General features: G+C 48.5%; 1 protein-coding gene across 2 annotated transcripts in view; it reads right to left on the minus strand.

Annotated features, from left to right (window-relative positions):
- The window catches only part of ARHGAP22 (Rho GTPase activating protein 22), a 169,443-nt gene that overhangs the window by 111,816 nt on the left and 35,376 nt on the right, over positions 1 to 22,251 (minus strand). For both annotated transcript variants that reach the window (XM_077746435.1, XM_077746436.1), the window contains exon 2: positions 4,321 to 4,520. In XM_077746435.1, coding sequence (XP_077602561.1) covers positions 4,321 to 4,520 — 200 coding nt within the window. The remainder of the gene's footprint in view (positions 1 to 4,320; positions 4,521 to 22,251) is intronic.

Consider the following 22,251-nt stretch of genomic DNA (forward strand, 5'->3'; position numbering starts at 1 on the left):
TGCTCAGGACATCTGCAACCTAGTTGCTTTCTAAGCTGCCCTTCCACCCGTTCTCCTGTGTTTGGCTCCTCTCTTGCCCTCATTTCCAGAGACGTCTGGTCTTGCCAATCCCTGAATCTTTGGTGGGAAGTGAGGGGGCGCTGCTTTGCAAACCAGACAGACTTCTGTGCTGTCCTAGCGCTGGCTTGGACAGCAGCTCTCCTGGGTCTGCTGAATCAGCCGCGTCTCACCCGTCTGTTTTCTAGCATCCGGGATGCATGTGGCGGCTGTCTCCCCCGTCCCTTCCCCCCAGGTGTGTTCACACCTTCAAAAGCGCCCTTCAGTGCTCGTCACCGGAGTTGTGGGGTTTTTTAAATCTGGTCATCCTTAACTAGAAGTCTGATTTAACTTTGATCTCCTTATTACTTTAGGAGGTATTATGAAGTGTGTGTTTCATTCCCACATGTATAGAACTTCTCTCCCTCTTGCATGCACACCCTCACTCACTATTGTTTTGTTCTTAGAAGTCTTCTTTTGCCCCACAGTCAATGAACGTGTCCCTGTCATTTCACTTTTTGGAAAAAAAATGGAGAACAAAGAGTATTGGTTTTCTTTGGTAATGTATCCTTCAAAGCTATGTCATAACGAGCATAAAAGTTCACAGCTGATCTATTTTCTCGGTGTGTTATTTATATTATTATGAAATATTTCCCTTTGTCCCCATCACCTGGAATTCTATTATATTTGATTTTGATGTTGCTAAATCTGCTCTCTTTCTGCTTGCACTTGCTGGCTTATCTTGTCTCCAATGTTTTGTTTTTCATCTTTTCTGGCTTTTGCTCTTTTTCAAAGCCAGTCTTCCACTTTCTGTCATTTAACAGACCAACGAATCTGACTCTCGTCACGTTTGTTATGATGACTCTTCGTCCCTAATCCTTGCCATCCTATTTGCTTATGTTTTATTTTCTATTTACCTTTCCCTCTTGTTTTTTTTTCCTTCCCCCCATTTTCTGCCCATTTGTTGAACTGATCACATTTTCTCCATCGTATGTTTTGGAAGTTATACTTGCTGTTTTCTATCCTGTTCCTTTTCTCTTCAAAACCAAGAGACCCAGAAGTGAAGGGCTTGGATGCTAGTTCACTAGACTAAAAGTGGGCCTTCTGCCAGACCAGGCTGCCCAATAAAGAATGTGGTAGGAGGTTTCATGGCTCAAGAAACATTTCCAGCATCAGCTAAAACCACTAAGATGCAAAACCCTGGAATCTTCTATTAGCAACCACAACGTCTGTCTGCTGGTGAAACCATCAGGGGCACGTCCTGGGAAAGCAGTAGGGACAGGGGCACACTTCCAGGTTCTGTCCTAAAGCACTTTTGCCTCGTCTTCCCACGTGAGCTCATACAGCCTCTTCTCCTCCATCTTGAATTTCCCCGTTTCTAGTTTGTCTGTTCCCCGCTGACCCTCCTGCTAGTGAGAAGGGGCGCGATATGGGCCCTGAGAGAGAACCAGAATATGGGCCGAGAGTCATCCTCATCATGCGTTATGTGCTCTGGGCAGCATCAGGGGTAGCCGGACATCCCTCCTCTCGACAATTACATCTGCTAGACAGATGACAGGCTGTCTGTCAGGAGGGTGCTTACTGCCTGGGCACTTCTGTCACTGTAAACAGTGAGCAGGGCACATTTTTCCAGGAACCAGATATTGGGAATTAGTCCATTACATGTAGTTCATGCAATTAAGTGGAAATGTGTGGGCTATTTTGCCAGCAGGCACGCAGGTTTGAGATCATGCAGTATAAGCTAAATGAGTCCAATTTAACCAACAGTCTCCTTGAGACTGGGGACTTGCATAACAGGCTACCATCAGACTTGCGGGGGAAGGGAATTATGGGAAGCGATAGTGTCCCACAAGGATTGGGAATGTCAGCCAGGTGCAGAGAGGCCAAAACAGGGGCCCTGGGCATGACGTGGGCATCTGTTGGGAGACACTGTCTCCCAATGGCTCCCTGGCAATGAATGCCCTGGTTTAGTTTGGATTGGGCCCCAGGCTCCTCCAGGCTGGTGGCTGGGGATGTTGACACCACCATTTTATTAGTCGTTTCCACTAGACGCCACTGAAGTCTGGAAAAGATGACAGGTGAGGGAGGGGAGTGTCTGGTTCAGCAAATCTGGAAGACACAGCTTCCTCACGGAGCTGCAGCTGATGGGAGACGGAAGGAGTATGTGGGGAAGCCCGTGGCAGGGGTCCACACATGGCCTGGGTCCCTTGAGTGTGGTCCTTTAGTCCCCTGGACTCGCCCAGCATCAACATGTAGTTCTCCCTGGAGATGGTGCCAGGGGCTGGGCCAGGAGGGGAAGACAGGAGGGGCCACAAACAGGGCTCTAAGAGGCTAGGGACCCTGGAAACTTTCATAGTCTCAGAGTGACCTGACAAGTCATATGTAAGAGTCACTAATAGGTCAGCCAGGAAAGCCAAGACATCATTATGAAGGGCCAAGGCTGGGCTGGAACACAAAAAGTAAAGGCCAGAAGGCAAATGGTGGTGGGCAAGCCAGAAGTGTGCTGCCCAGTGTGAGGAGTGGGCTCAGCGTTAGGGCTGGAGAAGTGGGGAGCAAGGCAAAGGCAGGGCTGAGAAAGCATGAGGGTACCCAGACTTAGGTAGCCCATGTGCTAGAATTTGCAATCAGATATGTGTATTGTGACAATCTGATCCTTAGCACATTTCTGTGGCATAGGGAACAATGTCTCCACTTAGCAGTGATAAAACCAAAGGCAAAAACAAAGTAACTTGTCCCAAGTCATAAAGCTAGCATGCTAGACTTAATGCAGATCAAATTCAAACCTGCCTGACTCCAAAGTTTCTGCTTGTCCCACTCAGCCTCCCTGGGAGCTGTGTTCCTTCCTTATGAAACTGGGGAGTCTGGACAAGATCAGGGTTTCCTAAGCTGTAGTTCAGATCCCCCTTTGTGATTTGTGTCCTCCCTACCTCTCCTCGGTGCTATCGTCTATGGAAAAGTTTTCCTTAAACAGTCTCACTCAGTAGTTATTTTTTTATTCTGGTAAAGTATGCATAACATGTAACAGCATTTTAACCATTTTTATTGATTGATTGATTTTACATTGTTTTTAATTGTTTATTTTTGAGAGAGAGAACAGGGGAGGAGCAGAGAGAGAGACAGGGATACAGAATCCAAAGACACAGAATCCAAAGGGGTAGAGAGAGAGGGAGACACAGACACAGATCTGAGCTGTCAGCACAGAGCCCCATGTGGGGCTCAGACTCACATGTGAGATCATGACCTGAGCCAAAGTTGGACACTAAACTGACAGAGCTACCCAGGTGCCCCAAAGTTTTAACCATTTTTAAGTGTACAGTTCAGGAGGACTAAGTATATTCATACTGCTGTGCGACACTTTTCCATTTTAACTTAGATATATTGTAGAGGGGAAAACATGATATCATTGTCATGAATGGAACCCGGTACCGCTTTTCACAAACAGAAGTTAACCATTAGGATGATACAGTGAAGACAGAACGTGTGCACTATTGCCACTGCAGGCTCTGAGATGAGGCCAGCTCCTTCCTGCCCCCGTCCCTGTCCCCATTCTTTAAGGGAGGATCCCAAATGCTGAAGACGGCGAAACACATGTCTGTACCCAACTGACGCTTCCTCCTTGATAGACTCAGAAGAATTGAAAGAGAGGTGGGAAGGTCATCTCACAGTGATGTCCATGTGACCCTGTACTGTGCCCAGGTCCCTCCTACCTTGCCCATCACTGAGCACTCTCTCTGCACCCCCAAGGCCCCACCACTACACTGTGAGAACTGCTGAGATGTGCACAGGCTCCCACCCACCCGACCTCAGATCAAGTGGATCTTGTAGTACTGGTGGAGAGCAAGAGAGCCGCTGAGAGGCAGAGGCATTGGACATGGGGTTCCAAAGTGAGCCAGATTTCAGTTTGGGGTTACATTTGTCTTGGGTACCCACGTCCCTGGAGAGCAGAAGTAACAGGAATGTTACCAAGACACTGAAAGGAACGCAGAGAAGACTTGATTCCTTAAGCTGTGTGGAGAGGCTCCCTACCCACAGTATGTGGAGACATTTGCACTGCTGAGGCTGTGGCCATAAAACAAGCGGTGATACCAGGAACACAGGGGCTGGGAGTAGCAATCACTTTGGAAATCCTGGTGAAGTGACACTGTGAGTGAAGTCAGTGGCTTGGGGCCTTGAGGAATGGAAGTCCTGACAGGAGTATCTCCACCTTCTCCCCTCTCCTGGGCCTAGTTTACCCTCCCTTGGACCCCACCGTGGTGCCCAGGACACAAGACACATGCTTCTCACCTGCGGCTTGGTCTCATCTTTGTCCTTGTAGTAGAAAAGCTGATCCCCACGCAGCACGAACCAGCGCTGCTGCCAGTTCTTCATGATGCTCCTCTGCTTCTTCAGCCAGCCCTCCTTCAGTATGGGGCCCAGCCTGTGGGGGCAGGGTGGCCGCCCAGGGCTCCGGCTCTGCTCCCCCATCACCAGGCTTTTGGAGCGGGCTAGAAGCCAGGAAAACACACAATGAGTATGAAGGATACATGTCTGTTGTCAGTCCTTGCCCCATCCTGGCATCCCCACTGCCCTGGGTCTAGGGCATGGGAGCCTAGGCCACCAGGGCATGATCATGCTTGGCATATCCCCCCTGGGCACAGAGGGGCATGGACTGCAACACCTCAGCAGCAACAGCCTAAGGTTATCCACGTGGGATAGGTGCACAGCAGACCTGCTTAGTTTCTTTTTAAAAATTTTTTAAATGTTTTATTTATTTCTGAGAGAGAGACAGTGTGAGCGGGGGAGCATCAGAGAGAGAGGGAAACACAGAATCTGAAGCAGGCTCCAGGCTCTGAGCTGTCAGCACGGAGCCCAATGCGGGGCTCGAACCCACGAACCATGAGATCACGACCTGAGCCAAAGTCGGACGCTTAACAGACTGAGCCACCCAGGTGCTCCTGCCTGCTTAGTTTCTGCTATGTCTCTAGGTCCTTAGCTTTTGCGTTTTCCCAGTTTGGTCATCCATCCATGCATCTATGCATGCATCCATGCATCCACCTACTCACTAATGCATGCATACATCTGTCTAGCCATGAATCCATCCTTCCTTCCTTCGTTCCTTCCTTCGTTTGTTCCTTCCTTCCTTCCATCCATCTATACACCCATCCATCTATCCATCTTTCTTTCCTCCCATCCATTCTTCCTTCCTTCCTGCCATCCATCTTTCCTTCCTTCCTTCCACCCATCCATCATCTTTCCATTTGTTCAACAGTTAATCCATTTATTCATTCAGCAGCTATTTATTGAGTACCTATATGTGTCAGTTACTGTTCTAGGTGCTGGGAATAAAGCAGTGAAATAAGGAACAGATAAAAAAATCTAGGTCCTCCTGGAGCTCACATTCCATCAGGGTTTCTGTTACTCAGTCCCCAAGGGAGCTGGCCCCATCAGCCCTCCTCCCTGGTTTCTTCAGGGCACCTCTTCTCTGGCAGCATCAGACTTGGACACCATTGCCCAGAAGCCCCCAGAGTCACCCTGCTGCTTCCCCGGACTCATCCTGGTAGAGTGGGCCTGGGGAGTGGGGTCTCTGCTCCAGCTGTTTGTTGTAACTTGTTAATGGATCCCTGGAGGGCAAAGGGGCCATCTCTCCTACCTCAGAGTCCATAAGTGCCCATAAGCCCTCTGCCTGAGGGTTCCCTCTGCTCCCCACCTGACACTGCCTGACACTCTGCCAGAACTGGTACTGCCCTTCACATGATGGCTGGGTCCTTGTCTCCTACCAAGGCTCTTCTATACCATCATCTCCCTCTTTCTCCTCTGTCTCAGGTAAAGCACCTCTCCCCTCTCTGGTCAGTAGCAAGGATATTGCCGCAGTGGTCACCAGGAGGGGCCATCCTGGCCTTTGGAAGGACGGTTCTTGTAAATGGAATCACACTTGTAATTCTTAAACCACAGATCCTAACTTCTGTTTGGAAGGCATGTTCCCTGCGCCCCATGGTCTGGCATTATATCGGTGATTCTGTGTGTGTGTGTGTGTGTGTGCGTGTGTGTGTGTGTGTGTAAGCTCCTCCTGTTGCTCTAGTGACCACAGTTCCCTAAGCCTGGCCTACCCTTTGCCCATGTTGTCCCAGTAACCTGGACCTTTCTTCCAGCCCCTTCTCACTCAAGCTCTGGCTTTGGCTGCTTGGTGAGCTCCTAGGCATCCTTCAAGATCCAACTCAAACACTTCTTCCATAGAACCTTTCTTCTGAATCCTCTCCAGAGAGTCATTTCCCCCTCTGTTAGCACACGTGACCCACGGCTGGTAATTACCTCTGTGGTTGCCCCCCATACTGGGGGACGTGGAAGGGAGGACATGATGTCTTGTCCAGTTCTACATGGTTCTTACCATGTGCTGCTCAGGGAATGGATGCAAGTCATGCTTGTCAAATATCACAGGCTACTTAACTCACCCTAATTATTAAGTAAGTGTGTGTCTTAACATGATATTAAATGTGACATGATGCTCAGCTGCTATCCAGGAGACTGTATAGCCTGGTGGTCCCCAGATTCACCTTGAGTAACATATGGCCTGGGAATAATCTTGAATCTACCCCTGTGGGTCCTGCTCTAGAAGAGGCCAGCCCACTCACGGCGGGGGATTAAAAGAACACACCATTCTCTCTGCCACCCTGACAGCTGTGACACCCTGTCACAGCTGTGACAACTCAGACTATGCCAGTCTGTGTCTTCTCCACCTTGATTCCCTGTTGCCGTCCCTTGGTTGTGGTGAGGCCTGTGTTGAATGTTCTAGCCTTGTCTTGGCTGTGCTTTGGCCCAGAGAGCAAGCAGGCTGTTTCCAGGCTCATCCCAATGCCTAGAAAGGGGACTGGCGATCCCTGCAGACAGAGGGTCTTCCCCAGAAACTAGAGCAAAGGCAAATCAGAGGAGTCAGGTGGCATCACTCAGCAACTTCTTCCAGGAAAGCAGCCCATGTCTGAAGCCCTGGACCAAGCGCTGAGCTTCATTTGTTCTTGCACTTAGTGGCTGCTCTACACCTTTGCTCTCCACATTTCTGTGGGTCCTGGTCTTCATACATATTGATGTATACTAGATTAAAGTCTACTTCCCTCCATTACTTCTGTGGCTGTTTACTATCCCCGTGAGTTACCTAAAGATTCCCTCATTGCTGGGTGTTTGGACTCCCTCCAGTGTTACTTCTTTAATTAAACAGACAACGGGATCTGGTTGAAGAAATACAGGGTTGGGTTCAGATCATGGCCAGCTCTGTGAATTGTCTGCCTCAGCGTGCTGATTAGCAAGCTGAGGAGGGGATACCTGACCCTGCAGGGCGAGGTGGAGGGCAAGAGATGGCCAAGTCTGGCAGAGTGCTTGGCATGGACATGGTGCCCAGTAACTGGTTACCATGACCGTGAGGATTCTGAGCATGGAAATGGTGCAGCAGGTGTCTCTGTGCAGAGGTGCTTCCTGAAGATGGGTTCCTGGGGCGAACTCACAGGACAGAGGGCACAGTCTTTTCTATGGCTTCTGGCTGGTGAGGTTCCATTACACACTTCCTTCTCAAAATGACGTGTGGCTATATGACACCACAAAAGGGTACTAGTGTGCCACTAGCCTCAGAACCACCAACATGAAATATCATAATTTGAATATTCCTACTCCATAATTCAGTAGGTATAAAATGACACTCAGTTACTGACTTAGCTCACCCTGTTACTGGGTCGCTTTTCAGGGGGAGCAAAGGCTCTTACTCTCTGCATAAAGCATCAGCCTGCTCCCTTTGCCCACTTAACTCATTGTCCCTGGTGGGAAGAGATGGTTGGAGGTGGGGGAGCAGCTGGGGTCCTCGTAGGTCTCTTGGTCACTTGGGTCTTCTTCCCATCTTGAATGAGCCTTCATACTTCCCTGGAAGTGATCCCGCAGCCCTGGAAAGGCTGCCCTTCCATTTCCAGGTGCCCATAGCACCACGTCCGGGGTCTGCACTGCGCTCCGCCTCTGCCCTGCAACCTTGGCTGTTCTGCAGGAAGAGGCGGTTGGGCTGCCGCTGGCCGGCAGGTGGGGGTTGTGCCCGACGGGACCTGCAGCGTCCGGAGGGACCTCCCTGCTCCAAGGGTTGTATCTACTCCTCCGCCTCTCCTACCATCTCAAGCTGTGGAGGGGCTGGAGCAGGGCTGGATTCGGCAGATAATTTCTCATCTCTTTCCAGGGACTGGGGCTATATGGGGCCCTAGACACCTGGACAGTTGGGTTACCACAACCCCAGGATTCTGGTGGAGTCTGACAGAGGACTGAGGTGGAGAGGGGACAGGTGTGTCCCCTGGTTATGGAGTTCACTTCTCTGGGTCTCAGTTTCTTTGCCTCTAAAATTCCCTTAATGGGTTGAGAATCAGTGGTAAAGTTAAGTCAGCAGTGCCTAGGCTTTTGTTTTTTAATTACTTGAGATTTCTAAGATAAGCCTTGACAGAAAAGACCCCAATGGGTGAAGAATTTCTGGAGGGCGTGGGTTGGCTCAGGCCTCCTCTATTTGCATCCTCTTCTCTTCTGGGGGAATCTGTAAGGGTTATGGAGAACCTTCCACCCTTCTAAAGACCCTCTGAGGAATCTGGCTTTATGGACTGTTCTAGCGCCACATCCCTGGTTCTGTTTTCTGTCTTCTCTTGCACCGGGGCCTAAAACTGTCTCATCTGATAAGATCATAGGACTGGAAGGACCCAGAATGCACCTGCCCTTCCTTCCACACCCGCCCTAGCATCCTGAGCCAGGCCAGCACATAGAGGAGTTCAACAAAAATTCGGTGATTCATCAGTGCACCCCAACCCTGAGGAGTGCTGGGGAGCCCTCGGCCGGGCACCGGGCCCCGTCTGTGAGGCACTGTCTGACCGGGCGTGTCTGCCCAGGAAGGCTGAGCTCTCAGAGCACGGGGCACTGGTGGACAGCAGGTGCCCAGCACGCTTGTGCAATAAATAAATAAATCACTGCGCTGTGAGTGACCTGCTGTTCCCTCAATGTGGCAGGACAAAGAAGGGGGTTGTTTTCTGCCCTTGTCCCCAGGTCCTGGGCACTTCCCTCCCTAGGGCTGCAGGCGTGGAGGGGACAGGCAGGGGGAGGGAAGCCTTGTTGCCTGGGGCAAAGGCAAGGGGTCTCCTCAAGCTACACTGCTCTCTGAGCAGATGCTGGCACCCCTGCCTTCACTGCTCCAGGCTCCCTCAGAAGAGAAGAAAAGCCAGCTTTTGCTGCCTCAGTTCACCAGGGAGGGCACTCTGTGCAGATGCTACCGAGGCTGCCAAAGCAGCCCAGTCTATTGCTCAGCTGATGGATCACAGAGATACTGCCTCTTATAAGGCCAACTGAGTATCTTGAAAGGAAAATAATCATTGTTATGATTTATTAATAACCACTGTTCCTGCCTTCAGCATTTCCTTGAATCAACTTCTTCAGTTCTGTGAATATGTAGGTGAAGCTTTCAAGTCAAAGAGCCCTGACATTCTGAGGTTCCAGAACTGATACAGGTTTCTGGAGAGGGCCCAGGAGCAGGCCCAGGGCAAGCTTGTGACCTTGGGAGAAGGAGGGCGCCCTTCACTCACATCACAACCATTCATTCATTCATTCACTCACTCATTCATTCATTCATTCATGCCTTCCAAATCTATGCAACTCCTCCAGGTAGAACTTCCTCAGCGTAGAACCCTGAGACTTTGGTGTTTTCTGGGAGCCCCCATATACACTTGCAAACACACACTCATGCATGCACACCTTCATGAACACACACACACATACATATTCACACACTCGCATGCGCATTCTTACACTCATGCATGTATACACTCTTACACATAGACACACACCTGCAAACACACACACACTCATGCACCCAGAGTTCTCCAGAAGGGAGGTGGGTACCCTAGGTCTTTATGGTCCTTAACCCCAGGGATACATGAGAACTCTGGGTGGAGGATATGGAATTCAAGTGCCCAAAGGTTCATTCATTATTAGAGAAGGCAAAGCGCTGTGCAGCGTCAAGGTGTTGCTAGGGCAAAATGAGAGGCGGGGCCAGCCGACCAAGCCCTGATTGACGCCCTTTGCCCACCCAGCAAACGGGGAGCTTTCATTTCTCAGAGTTGAAGAAATTAAATAAGTGAACAGGTAAATGCACCGAAGAGAAAACACAAATACAATCAAGATGTGCAGGGATGCTTAATTTCAGTAGTAGTCAGCGAAACACAACTTATAGCCAGCAGATAATAGAGCACTGTGTACCCTTCAGGCAGGTATATTTTTAAAGTCTGGGAATGTCATGTGTTGATGGGGTTGTGAGTAACTATAAGCCACTACCTAGAGGGCAATTGGGCTGTATTTATTCAAGTTAAAAACATAGATGGTCTATAACCCAGCAATTCCACCTCTTGTCTCTGTCCTACAAGAAAGAACCACGAGTGCACGGGCAGTCACACACAGCGATTCCCTTGCAGCCCTCTGTGTCATCCCTAAAAACGAGGAAAACCCACATGGCCACGGATCAGAAAATGGCCCAATAAACTGTGCTATATTCACAATGTAAGACGCTTTGCAGGAATTAAAAGGAACGGGGTGAATGTATGTGGGCTGACATGTTTAACTTCTCCTGTTTATCAAATACCTCAGAGAAGGTGTCTCTATTCCTTTTTCTCCAATTCCTCTCGTAATGCCTTTTCTTCATAGTAAAATACACATAACATAAAATTTCCCATTTTAGCCATTTTTAAGTATACAATTCAGGGGCATTAGGAACGTTCACATTGCTCTGGAACCATCACCTTCATCCATTTCCAGAGCTTCTTCCTCATCCCCAGCTGCTTCCTGTTATTCTTAGACCCCACCCAGTCAGGTTCCCCTACCTCTGTCCCACACAAATTACTCTCATCGAGGCTGCAGTGACCCTCACGTGGCTCAATACAGGAGTCAGGTTGGGCCTCCCATTTCTTGACCCCTGGCAGTACTGGATCCAGTTGGTAACCTCCTTCCTCCAGGGCCATTTCTACCCTGGGGCTCCAAGACCACTCTCCCCGACCCCTCCCCTCCTTCCCTGGCCGCCATGCTGTCTCATCTTCCCGCCTCTTCATCCACTGCCCAGGGCTAGTCCTTGGACCTCTACCCACACTCACTGTCTCCGGGATCTGCTTCTGTCTCGTGGGTTTAAACACCATCCATGTGCACAGGGCACCCATGCAGAGAGCCACCTGTCTGTCACACTGTCTACATGACACGTCCAGTGTCACAGGCCTGCAGCTGAACTCCTGGGCTTTCCAGCCCTTGCCCCCTACTCCTCCCATGGTCTCCGCCATTAATCAATGGAAACACTGTACCCAGGTGGCCATCATTTCTCACCTGAAAAACAGCCGGAACCTCTTCTGCTGGATTCCCTGGGGTTCCCTGCGTGTTCAGGGCTGCAGGCCTGCTTTGGAAGACTGCCCTGGGGCTACCGGAGACCACTTTGCCCAGGCCCTGGGAGGACTGGAAGTACCTGGGTGTGGGAGTCTGAGAGCCCCTGCAGCCTGATTTCTAGTTGGAAACCACTCAGAGGGGTAAAGAGGTGTAACTCACACTTCACGATTCCAGGAGGCTCGGGCTGACGCCTCCCTTGATCGGGCTTTGTACCGTTCTCTGTCCTGCTCCCTCACCTCCTCACTGGTGTCTCCTGTTTGAAGGAGTACTTCATGACCATCTTCATCTCAAGGTCTACTTAGGAGAACCCCACCTACCGCACCCGATTGTTCTCAGGGCCCTTTGAATAGGCTTGTGGCAGCACTGGCCGTGGGCGGCCGCTGGGGCGTCTGGCCCTAGCGGTGCTCACTGGGGTCGGGCGCCCTGCAGCTGGCCAGGGAATGTTTATCCATCTGCAGCTCTGTAAGCGCGACCCCAAGAGCGTGGAGGGGCGGCTGCCTATGAGCTAAAATGCAATTGATTTATAAAAGTCAATGGGAGTTTAAAGCCAGGCTGGAGACCTAGCAAGACGGCTCTCAGAGTGGAATTGATTTAAAGGGTAAGTATTGAGGCTGAAAGATTGATTGAGAAGAGAGGTGAGGTAATGGAAGGGGCAATCTGGAGAGCCGGACAAGATGCTTTCATAACGTTAATGCAATCTGCAGTCAAGGTCGAGGGGGCCTCGTCAGGTCCCTGCGCTGTCCGGGAATACTGTGTGAGCCTCAGGTGATTTATTACACTAGGGCTCCTGAGGGTCCCTGACTTTTTTTTCCCCCAACTTGTTACTTAGCGTTCTCTTCAGACTCCATTTGGTCATCTGTCCTCTGCTAGGTCCCCCATCTGAGGCACCTAGAGAAACGGCCAGGCCCTCCCGACAGATCTCACTTCAGGGTCCGGAGGATGAGGGACAATGAGGGATATGTAAGCGAGAAGTACTGATTCTAAGAGCGCGCAGAGGTGGTTTAGAGAGTTGGGATTTTTTTTCCCATCATGATTATTGTAATGATTTTAAGGAATCAATATAAAAGATCGCATTCTTAAAAGTTATTTTTATTGGCTCTTTCCGGGTCTGCCTCCGGGCTCAGCTGGTGCTGGGCTTTGGCAAAAGGGAGGTGAAGGCAGAGTAACACCAAACGGCTTGCTCTGCACTTTCATGCAGCACGGCCCTCAGATTCGGCTGATCTGGCATTCGCTTATCCGCTCGTGGGGGCCTCCCGGGCATCCGCCCTCTGCTAGCCTCTGGGGCATGGAGATGAAAGGCACGCACCTGCCCCAGCAGAGCGAAAGGGGGTGCAGAGACACCCAAACGCGAGGCCTCACTGTCATTGTGCCGCATGTAAAGGGAAATGGGAGCAGGAGGGCAGCAGGACCAAGTGAGGCTGGGGGGCTGGGAGCCAGTGGGGGACTGAAGCCGGATGAGACAATGGAGTGAACATGGGAGAGGATCAGGTTGTGGCCCCTGAAATATGCCACTTGATGATGGCAACATGGCTCACTGACTGTTTCAAGGGGCAGGCAACTGAGAAACAGCAAACACTGAAGGAGCTGTCTTTCCTCCCGCTTCTGCCTAAAAGGAGGGAATAAATTCCTCTTTTAGGTGCCTCCCCTACTTCTGTACCAGGAAGAGGAGAGCGAGACACTTAACATAGTCTGGATGACAAACCTGACTAAAACAACCTTATCTACCATACATTTCCTAATCACCGTCCCATAGTGTACTCCTCCTGGGTTTAACTGCCTTTCCTCCTGTTACTCTGTCTTCTAGAAGTTTAATTAGCAGGTCCCTGATTCAGAACTTAAGAGGGTAGAGGAAATGTTTTTCATCCCCTACACCATGGAAGTCTGGAAAAGAAGGGATGTGATCAATAGGAGGCACAGGAAGACACACAGGATGAGAGAGCATGTGGTCAGACCTGGGAATTCTGGCTCCCAGATTCTTGACACTGACCCTCACAGGACCCACATCTCTATCCTTGAACAGACTATACCCTAACCCCTCTTGCTCAAAACTAATGAAAAACAGCAACAACAACCAAACTCTCCCTCTGAGAAAGACAAGCCTCATGGAACTCCATTAACCTCTGTCCACAAGCTGGACCTGCAAACATCTCATCCCACAGTGAGGTCTCTCTTGCTGTGTCTCCCTGAAGATGCTGTGCTTTAGCCGTCATTGACATGGGTCTGGAGTGGAGGTGAGGAGAAGGCCTCTGTGAGCCAGTGACCTGCCAGGTCTCCAGCTGCACCTCCCACTCAGAACCCCCACCCTCTCTTTCCAAGCCAATCACTGGTCCCCACAGCGGTCATTTTATGCCACATCTCTGCATTTCTGTGCTTGCCGGCCTGCTGAGCCCTGACTCACTCTGGAGGCATCGGTGCAGTTTCCTACTATGTGAAGACCCCTCCAGTAGCTTTTCAAAGCAGAGGGGTTGATTTCCATCCATTCTACCGCCCCCAGAACTGGCACACACTCTCGGCCAGACATCTCTATGCTATATTGATCTGTGAGCTGATGGCCAGGGGTCCCCACGCCCGGATCCCTACACTATAGCACAGAGCCTCTCAATAAACTCACTGAGAGAATAAACCACCACGAGACACGAATCCTCAAGTTCAAAACAGATGGGAAAGACCAAATCCAAGAGACCTCGAGCCTCTGTAGATGATTTTTTTGGTTTGGAAGAAATCTACCAACAGGATTTCTCCCACCCGCGTCCTGTTTTCATACAATTGAAAAGTTAAAGGGCACAATATCAGAGATTCCATTCCCATAATCAGAGAAGTGGTGAGCAAGTTGACTCAAAGCATAGAACGGTATTTTGCCTCCTTTTCCGAGTTTGGTGGTTGGTGTGCAGAGAGGCTGCCCGAGGTCACAGAAGGGGCAGAGAATTTGGAGGACAGTCCCAGGTTTCCATATAAAACGGGAGCAAAATACAAATCCCATCCACTTCCTAGGCTTGGCAAGGATGAAGTGAAAGGCACTTTCAAAGTGCTTTGTAAATGGAGAGGCGCTGAATGAACGGTGGTTAGTACTGTTTTTTTATTACCCCTGGCTGAGTCTCTTGGAAACCTCTGTCTTCTCTCTGGACCTCGGCCCAGAGCAGCTGACCCCAGCCTTGCTACCTCCACTTCTGTTAAGATCAGCAGGCCATTCACCAGGAGCCTGGGATTGGTGGAGTCAACGTAATTCAGTATCGATTATAAATTTCATTTCTGCCTACAAGCCATTAGCTTAGATCAATATATACTCTACCCATGGTTAAGTAATCATTGAGGCTGTTGATGATTTCAGCAGAGGCAGAACATGTCTCTGGTTGTCTGGGTAGGGGAGCCCAAGGCAGTCTTCTGGCCCAGGCCTACCTAACCCGGTTCAGGCCCATCTTGCAAATAAATCATTTATTCCCACTTTCAGACAGTAAGGTTAGGGCCCGTTCTCTAGTTCTCTGGGGCCAGAAGTCCAGCCTGGGGTTCCTCTGGCCCAGCATCTGGGAGTGGCCCGTGTCCTAAGAGTGCTGGTGTTATGGACTTCGGGCATCCTCCATGGGGTGCAGACCTCAGTTTTCCTCTCAGCTGGTGTTCTGGGCAGAGAGGCTGGCAGAGAAAGGAGGGTTAGGTTCACAGTGCATCTCTCTGGGACACAACCTGCCCACTTCATCTCCTGGCATGTGGACCTCAGGCAGCAACAGGCTGGCACTCTGGGGGGCTGGGGGCTGGAACAGTGTCCAGAAGCAGGGGAACCCAGCTGGCAGCAGCCGAGTGCTCTGAGTAGATGCGACCTGACAGTAGCCCTGTTGCCCCCTCACAGCTTCTGCAATTGGCAGATGGGAAAGGCCACTGCTCCCAGAGCATCTGCCGGACATTGGCTCCTTCTGTGCCCTCAGTCACTCCCCGCAGACACACTGCCCACATTGCAACAAGCCTCACTGTCTGAGGCGCCATCCAGCCACATCGCTCCCTTGTTTAAAGCCCGACCTGGGTGTGAGATGGGCCCATTCCCCAGGCTGCGTCACCTTTCCCCCCGTGCCTTTCTGCACTGCAGCTGGGCCCAGGGGCTCACAGCTTGACCAGCACATGTGCCTCTGGGCCTTGACACATGAGGCTCTCTCTACCTCAGACGGCTTTTCTTTCCTGATGCCTGGAGAGTGCCCTACTGCAGAAATAAAGAAGTGTACAATGAGGTTCAAGAGGCTTTCCGTTTTGAAAAAAAAAATTTTTAAGTTTATTTTTGAGAGAGAGAGAGAGAGAGAGAGACGGAGAGAGTGAGAGAGAGGGGGAGGGACAGGGCATGAGTGGAGGAAGGGCAGAGAGAGAGGAAGACACAGAATCCAAAGCAGGCTCCAGGCTCTGAGCTGTCCGAGCACAGAGCCCGACACGGGGCTCAAACTCGTGAACCACTGAGATCATGACCTAAGCCAAAGTCGGATGCTTAGATGACTGAGCCACCCAGGTGCCCCTAGAACCTCTAAGTTTTGAATCCCAGCACTGCTCCTCCTGTCTGCCAGTTCTTTCATCTCTCTGAGACTCAGTTTCCTCATCTGAAAAGTGGGGCAACGGTGGTCTTTCACTAGAGGTCTTTTGAAGATGAAAGGAGATTCCACGCATGGTAGTTGTAATGAGACATTAAAATGGAAGCTCCAGCAGGGCACGGAGACTCAGGAGATGCGACGTTCTAAAGGAGGGCCAGCCCAAGAAGCACTCTGTCAAAGCGGGGGGTGAAAATCAGTAGATGGATGCGGAAACACTGAAGCGGTCCTGCATTTTGCAAAGAAAGTGACTGTGGGGCATGTCTTTGCCCAGGGGTGGCCAGAGTTGTCACGGGGCCATACCCAGGCAGGGACGGGAGAGGCCTGGCCTCCCCGGTATGGTGGAAGGCCCAAAGAAAGCTGCTTCACGAGTTGTGCTTGTTCTAAACCAGGGCTACATAAGCTCAACAGACACGAGCTCTGGTCACTGTTACTATTAAATGGCTGGTCAGTGCATGAGATTAAATATATGTCTGACTCCTAAAGCGTGCGGGGAGGGGAAGGTACCTGAGGCTGCGGTATTCCAGCTGGCTAATTTTGTCAGAAGTATGGTGTGCTGAAATAAAACAGCAGCCAGTGCTGGGATCCCTCAGCCTCAGCAGGCGGACGGGGCCTGGCCCCACCACACGCAATTGCTCCTGGGGCCAGCACTCTTACACCGCCTAGTGAGGCACTTCTACAGGATACCCACTCTCCTCATCTCATCTGACCTGACTCCTTGCCCTTCTTTACTAGCTTGCTGCTCAGCCATGGTGCCTTTGAGCCAAATAAATCTGAGACACAGCAGGACAAAGTGGGTGGCATGACCCCGTCTTGTGTTTTGGCCCCTGCACCCAGCGTTAGCACAGTGGGTACCATGGAAACAGGTGCTTCTGAGGGATCAGATATACTCCCATCACTGGAGCCCAAGCCTCTCCGTGACCCTACCTGGCCTCCGCCTCTGGGCAGGGCTCTATTTGGAGGAAGGAGCCTTCTTGAGCCTCAAAGTGGTGTGTCCAAGTTGCTTTGGATCTTACTAGTGGTGTGATTTGGAGCATTTTACTTAAATTATTCTGCTTCCATTTTCTCCCTTGACTTGTATAGAGCTGGTATAGGGCACATTCTGAATACTCAACAGACATCTTCTGACTTTCCTTTCTTCCCTAAAGAAGAGAGTGGAAAGGCTATCCGTGGGCTTTGATGTGTCAGTAATGAGAGAGTCATATCCTATGATTCTATTTACATGAAATTTAAGAATAGGCAAAACCACTCTGTGGTGCTAGAAATCAGAAGAGTGTCTGTCTGTCTGTCTGGTTCTGAGGAGGGTGAGGAGGCATGGGGAGAAGAGGAGGGAACTTTCTGAGGTTAAAAGGAAGACCCTTAAGTTAAGCGTCTGACTCTTGGTTTCAGCTCAGGTCATGATCTCCCAGTTGGTGGGTTTCAGCCCCATATTGGGCTCTGTGTTGACAGCACAGAGCCTGCCTAGGATTCTTTCTCTCTCTCCCTCTCTCTACCCCTCCCCTGCTTGCTCTTTCTCTCACTCTCTCTTAAAATAAATAAACAAACAAACAAAATTAAAAAAAAGAAATACTGTAACTTGATCTGGGTGCATAATCAGAACTGTACACTTAAGATGTGCACATTTTACTGTACATAAATTATGCTTCCATTTTAAAAATGAGGAAAATGCTAGAAACGAGTAATGAAAATCCTAGAATAAACAGGATTCAAAAAATCTGGCTGCAATGTACCTTGAGGCTACTGTTGTTCAAAGACCCCCAAATCGGAATTTTATTTCCTCTGACCAGGTCCCTGGGGCTTGTCCTAGTCATTCAGTTCATCTGGGAGCCTGTGCAACTTCATTTGAGTTGTGAGCAAGCTTCCAGAAGGAGAGCTAGGAGACAGTCCAGGCTTTTGTATGGGGTAGAAGGCTTGGCCAGTGGTGGAGAACGTCGAGGCAGGTCAGGCACCTGAACCCTCAGGGAAGGTGACAGCCCTGAGCAGTGGGGTCTAGGGCCTGACCTAGGATAAGGAGACCACTGGACGAGTCTATCATGGCCTTCCTTCTGCACCACAGACTACTGTCTGTGAGGCCTCCAGTCCCCGCCCGAACTCTGGCCCAGACCCTGGTCCCACTCTCCAGAAACTGTTCTCATATACCACCTCCCTGACCCCTCTCCTAGCCCTCAATCCTCTCTCTGAGCCTCAGACAAAGCCAGATACTGCATCACTTAAATAGATCACTGCCCCTTTGCCGTCCCACTCACAGGGCCCTGAAGGTCTTCTGTCTTCGGGAGCCTTCAGCCGACAAGCCTGGGCAGGGGGCAGCACAGAGTCACCATGGGCATATCCTGGAAGGCCACACCATTCAGAATGAAGTGATCAGAGGAGGTGTGTGAACCCCATGGCCATCCCTTCAGAACAGTCCTCCGGTTTGAACTGGTACGAGGTTACGTGATCTCTGGGCCATCGCTCCGCAACCACTCCTCAAGTAGTCCCACAAGCCGTGGTGTGGAACCTGGCAGTCTCCTGTCCTTCCATCGCCTTCCATTCCCCGGCCCCCAGAGCCAGTCACTTCTATCCTTTTTAGTTTGATCTTTCTGTATTTACCTCTACATTTCTAACAGTATTCATGTATCGACACTTCTTTATCTTGATTCTCCCCATCTAGTTAATGAACACATCTATCACATCACACATTTATCTTTTTTTTTTTTTTTTGGTGGAGGTGGTGGTGGTGGGTGGTAACCTATCAGTTGTAGTCTGCTAGCAAATTTCAATTATACAATAGAGTGTTCCCGACTATGCCACCAAGCTTTACATTAGCTCCTCAGACCTTGTTCATCCTATAGCTGAAAGTTTGTACCCTTCGACTAAACATTCCCTACTCACCCCTCCACCCGTCCCCCACAGTCCTTGGTAACCACTTTTCTACTCTCTGTTTCTCTGAGTTTGCCATTTTTAGCTTCCTCACATAAGTGATACCATGCAGTTTTGTCTTTGCCTGTCTGGCTTCACTTAGCATAACATTCTCTTTTGTTTGTTTGTTTGTTTTTTAGCATAACATTCTCAAGATCAGTCCATGTTGTAACAAATAGTACGATTTCTTTCTTTCTCAAGGCTGAATAATATTTCACTGCATCTATATATATACACACCACATCTTCGATGGACACTTGGGTTGTTTCCATGTCTTGACTATTATAAATAATGCTGCAATGAATATAGGGGTGCAGATACTCCTCTGATACCCTGATTTCATTTCCTTTGGATATATGCCCAGTAGTGGGTTTGCTGGATCATAGAACAGTTCTATTTTTAATTTCTGGGGGCACCTCCATACCATTTCCTACGGTGGTTGTGCCAATGTCCGTTCCCATCACTGGTACACCAGGGCTCCCTTTTCTCCACAACCTCACTTGAGATAATATATCCTTGTTATCTTTTGGTTTTCTTATTTTTACTTTTTTATGACAGCCATTCTAACAGGCATGAGGTGGTATCTCACTGTGGTTTTGGTCTGCATTTCCCTGGCCTTAGTGATGTTGAACACCCTTTCGTGTACCTGTTGGCCATTATATGTCTTCTTTGGAAAACTGCTCAGTTCCTCTGCCCATTTTTAAATAGAATTGTTTGGATTTTATTTTCTTATTATGATATTTTGCCATTAAGTTATGTGAATATCTATTTTGGATATTGACTCTTGAACAGGCATATGATTTGCAAATATTTTCTCCCATTCTGTAGGCTGCCTTTTTATTTTGTTGTTGGTTTCTTTTGCTGTGCAGAAGCTTTTTGGTTTGATGTGGTCCCACACATTTACTTTTGTTTTTGTTGCCTCTGCTTTTGGTGTCAAATTAAAAAAAATCATCACCAAGACCAATGTCAAGGAGCTTATCACCTATGTTTTCTTCTAGGAATTTTACGGTTTCAGGTCTTAATGAAAGTCTTTAATTCATTTCAAGTTGATTTTTCTATATAGTATAAGCTAATGGTCCAGTTTTGTTCTTTTGTGACCATTCAGTTTTCTCAACATCCTTTATTGAAGAGACTGTTCTTTCCCCATAATATATTCTTGGCTCCTTTTTCATAAATTAATTGACCATATAGACTTGGGTTTATTTCTGGGCTTTCTATCCTGTTTCATTGACCTATGTGTTTGTTTTCATGCCAAGTCACTTGGTGATTTTTTAAAAAATATTTGTTGACTTGTAGCTAAAGTGAAGATTTCATTTCTTTCATTCTCCTTTCCCCACCAGACAGAAGTACCCACTCCACCCTCCCCATATAGTTATACTATAATTTGGTTTCATCAACATCCCAGCTTTGCATTATTAATTTACACTGTGTAATTGCTAGTCCCAATTGGGCTATGTAGTACATTGTAATAATTTTTCTTTTCATGCATCACTTTTTGCTTTCCCTGGAGTTCATAAGCATCTTGTTTTTTCTTTTGCTTAGTTTTCTACTACATATTAATAATTCAACCTTAAATATTCCAACAATTGTCTAAACTCAGTCTCCATGTGTTCATAGGCTGTGGGCATCTTCTTAAAAATATCACAACACCAAAAGAGCAAATAATCCAGTGAAAAATGAGCAGAAGACATGAGCAGACATTTTTTCCGATGAAGACATACAGATGGCCAACAGATACATGAAAAGATGCTTGACATCACTCATCATCAGGGAAATGCAAATGAAAATCACAATGAGCTATCACCTCACACCTATCAGAATGGTTGAAATCAAAACCACAAGAGACAACAAGTGTTGGCAAGGATGTCGAGAAAAAGGAACTCTCGTGCATTGTTGGTGGGAAGGCAAACTGGTATAGCCACCATGGAAAGCAGTGTGTGTTTCTTTGAAAATATAAAAATAGAATTACCATATGATCCAGTAATTCCAATCCTGGGTATTTATCCAGAAAAAATAAAAACACTAATTTGAAAAGATATATGAAACCCTGTGTTTATTTCAGCATTATTCACAATGGCCCAGCTATACAACCAACCCAAGTGTCCATCGATACATGAATGGATAAAGAATGGAATGTTACTCGGCCATAAAAAAGAATGAAAGCTTGCCATTTGCAACGACAAGGATGGAGCTAGAAAGTATATAAATGCCAAGTGAAATACGTCAGTCAGAGAAAGACAGATACCATGTGATCTCACTCATATGTGGAATTTAAGGAACAAAACAAGCAAACAAAGGAAAAAAAGAGACAAACAAAACACCAGACTCTTAAATATAGAGAACAAAGTGGTGGTTGCCAGAAGAGAGGTCAGTGGGGGGAGGGATGAAATTCGTGAAGAGGATTAAGAAGACACTTATGATGAGCCCTGAGTAAAGCATAAAATTGTTGAATCACTGAGTTGGGCATCTGAAACCAATATCACACTGTATGTTAATTCTATTGGAATTAAATAAATAAAAATAAATCACTGCTTCTTATTACTCAAAGAATCTATAGCTCCCCTGGGGCACATGCAGTGCTATCTTCAGAGGGCTTTGGATGGTGTGGATCCCTGCACTGGGTTAGGGAGGGAGGTCAGAAGCCTCAGCATCAGACAGACACGAATACCAATGCCACCACTTGCTGGCAGGGCAGCCGTGATTCTCTTTCTACATCTGTTAACATGGGAGCACTGATGCCTCATCATAGTGTAGTTATGAGAATTACGTAAGTGCAGTGGACATTCCTTGAGCTTGGAAGACACGCAATAAATGCTGGTTTACTTTCCTTTTTTTTTTTTTAAATGTTTTATTTATTCCTGAGAGAGAGAGAGAGCATGAGCAGGGGAGGGTCAAAGAGAGAGGGAGATACAGAATCTGAAGCAGGCTCCAGGCTCTGAGCTAGCTGTGAGCACAGAGCCCGACACGGAGCTTGAACCTACAAATCATGAGATCATGACCTGAGCTGAAGTCGGACGCTTATCTACTGAGCCACCCAGGTGCCCCACTGGTTTATTTTCCTGTGGGGAAAATCAAGAACAATGTGGCCACTGAAAGTACTCCATTTCATAGAGCTCTCTTGCTCCATCCCCAAAGTACTGACCAAGCTCTGCCCATTCATCATGACTTCCAAGACATTGATACTCCTGCTAAGAAAGATAGCTAAAGCTGCTGTAGTGTGGCTCATTAGTTTAATGATTTCTTCTAAAAGAGAGGGCCTCTTTTAGAGCAACATCAATTTTATTTTGAAATATTCTAAACAAAGGCAGAAACTGTAAAAGAAAATATTGATAGAATGATGACATAAAAATTAAGAACTTAG

This window comes from Crocuta crocuta, unplaced genomic scaffold (assembly GCF_008692635.1).
Source record: "Crocuta crocuta isolate KB4526 unplaced genomic scaffold, BGI_CrCroc_1.0 scaffold28, whole genome shotgun sequence".
Taxonomy (NCBI): Eukaryota; Metazoa; Chordata; class Mammalia; order Carnivora; family Hyaenidae; genus Crocuta; species Crocuta crocuta.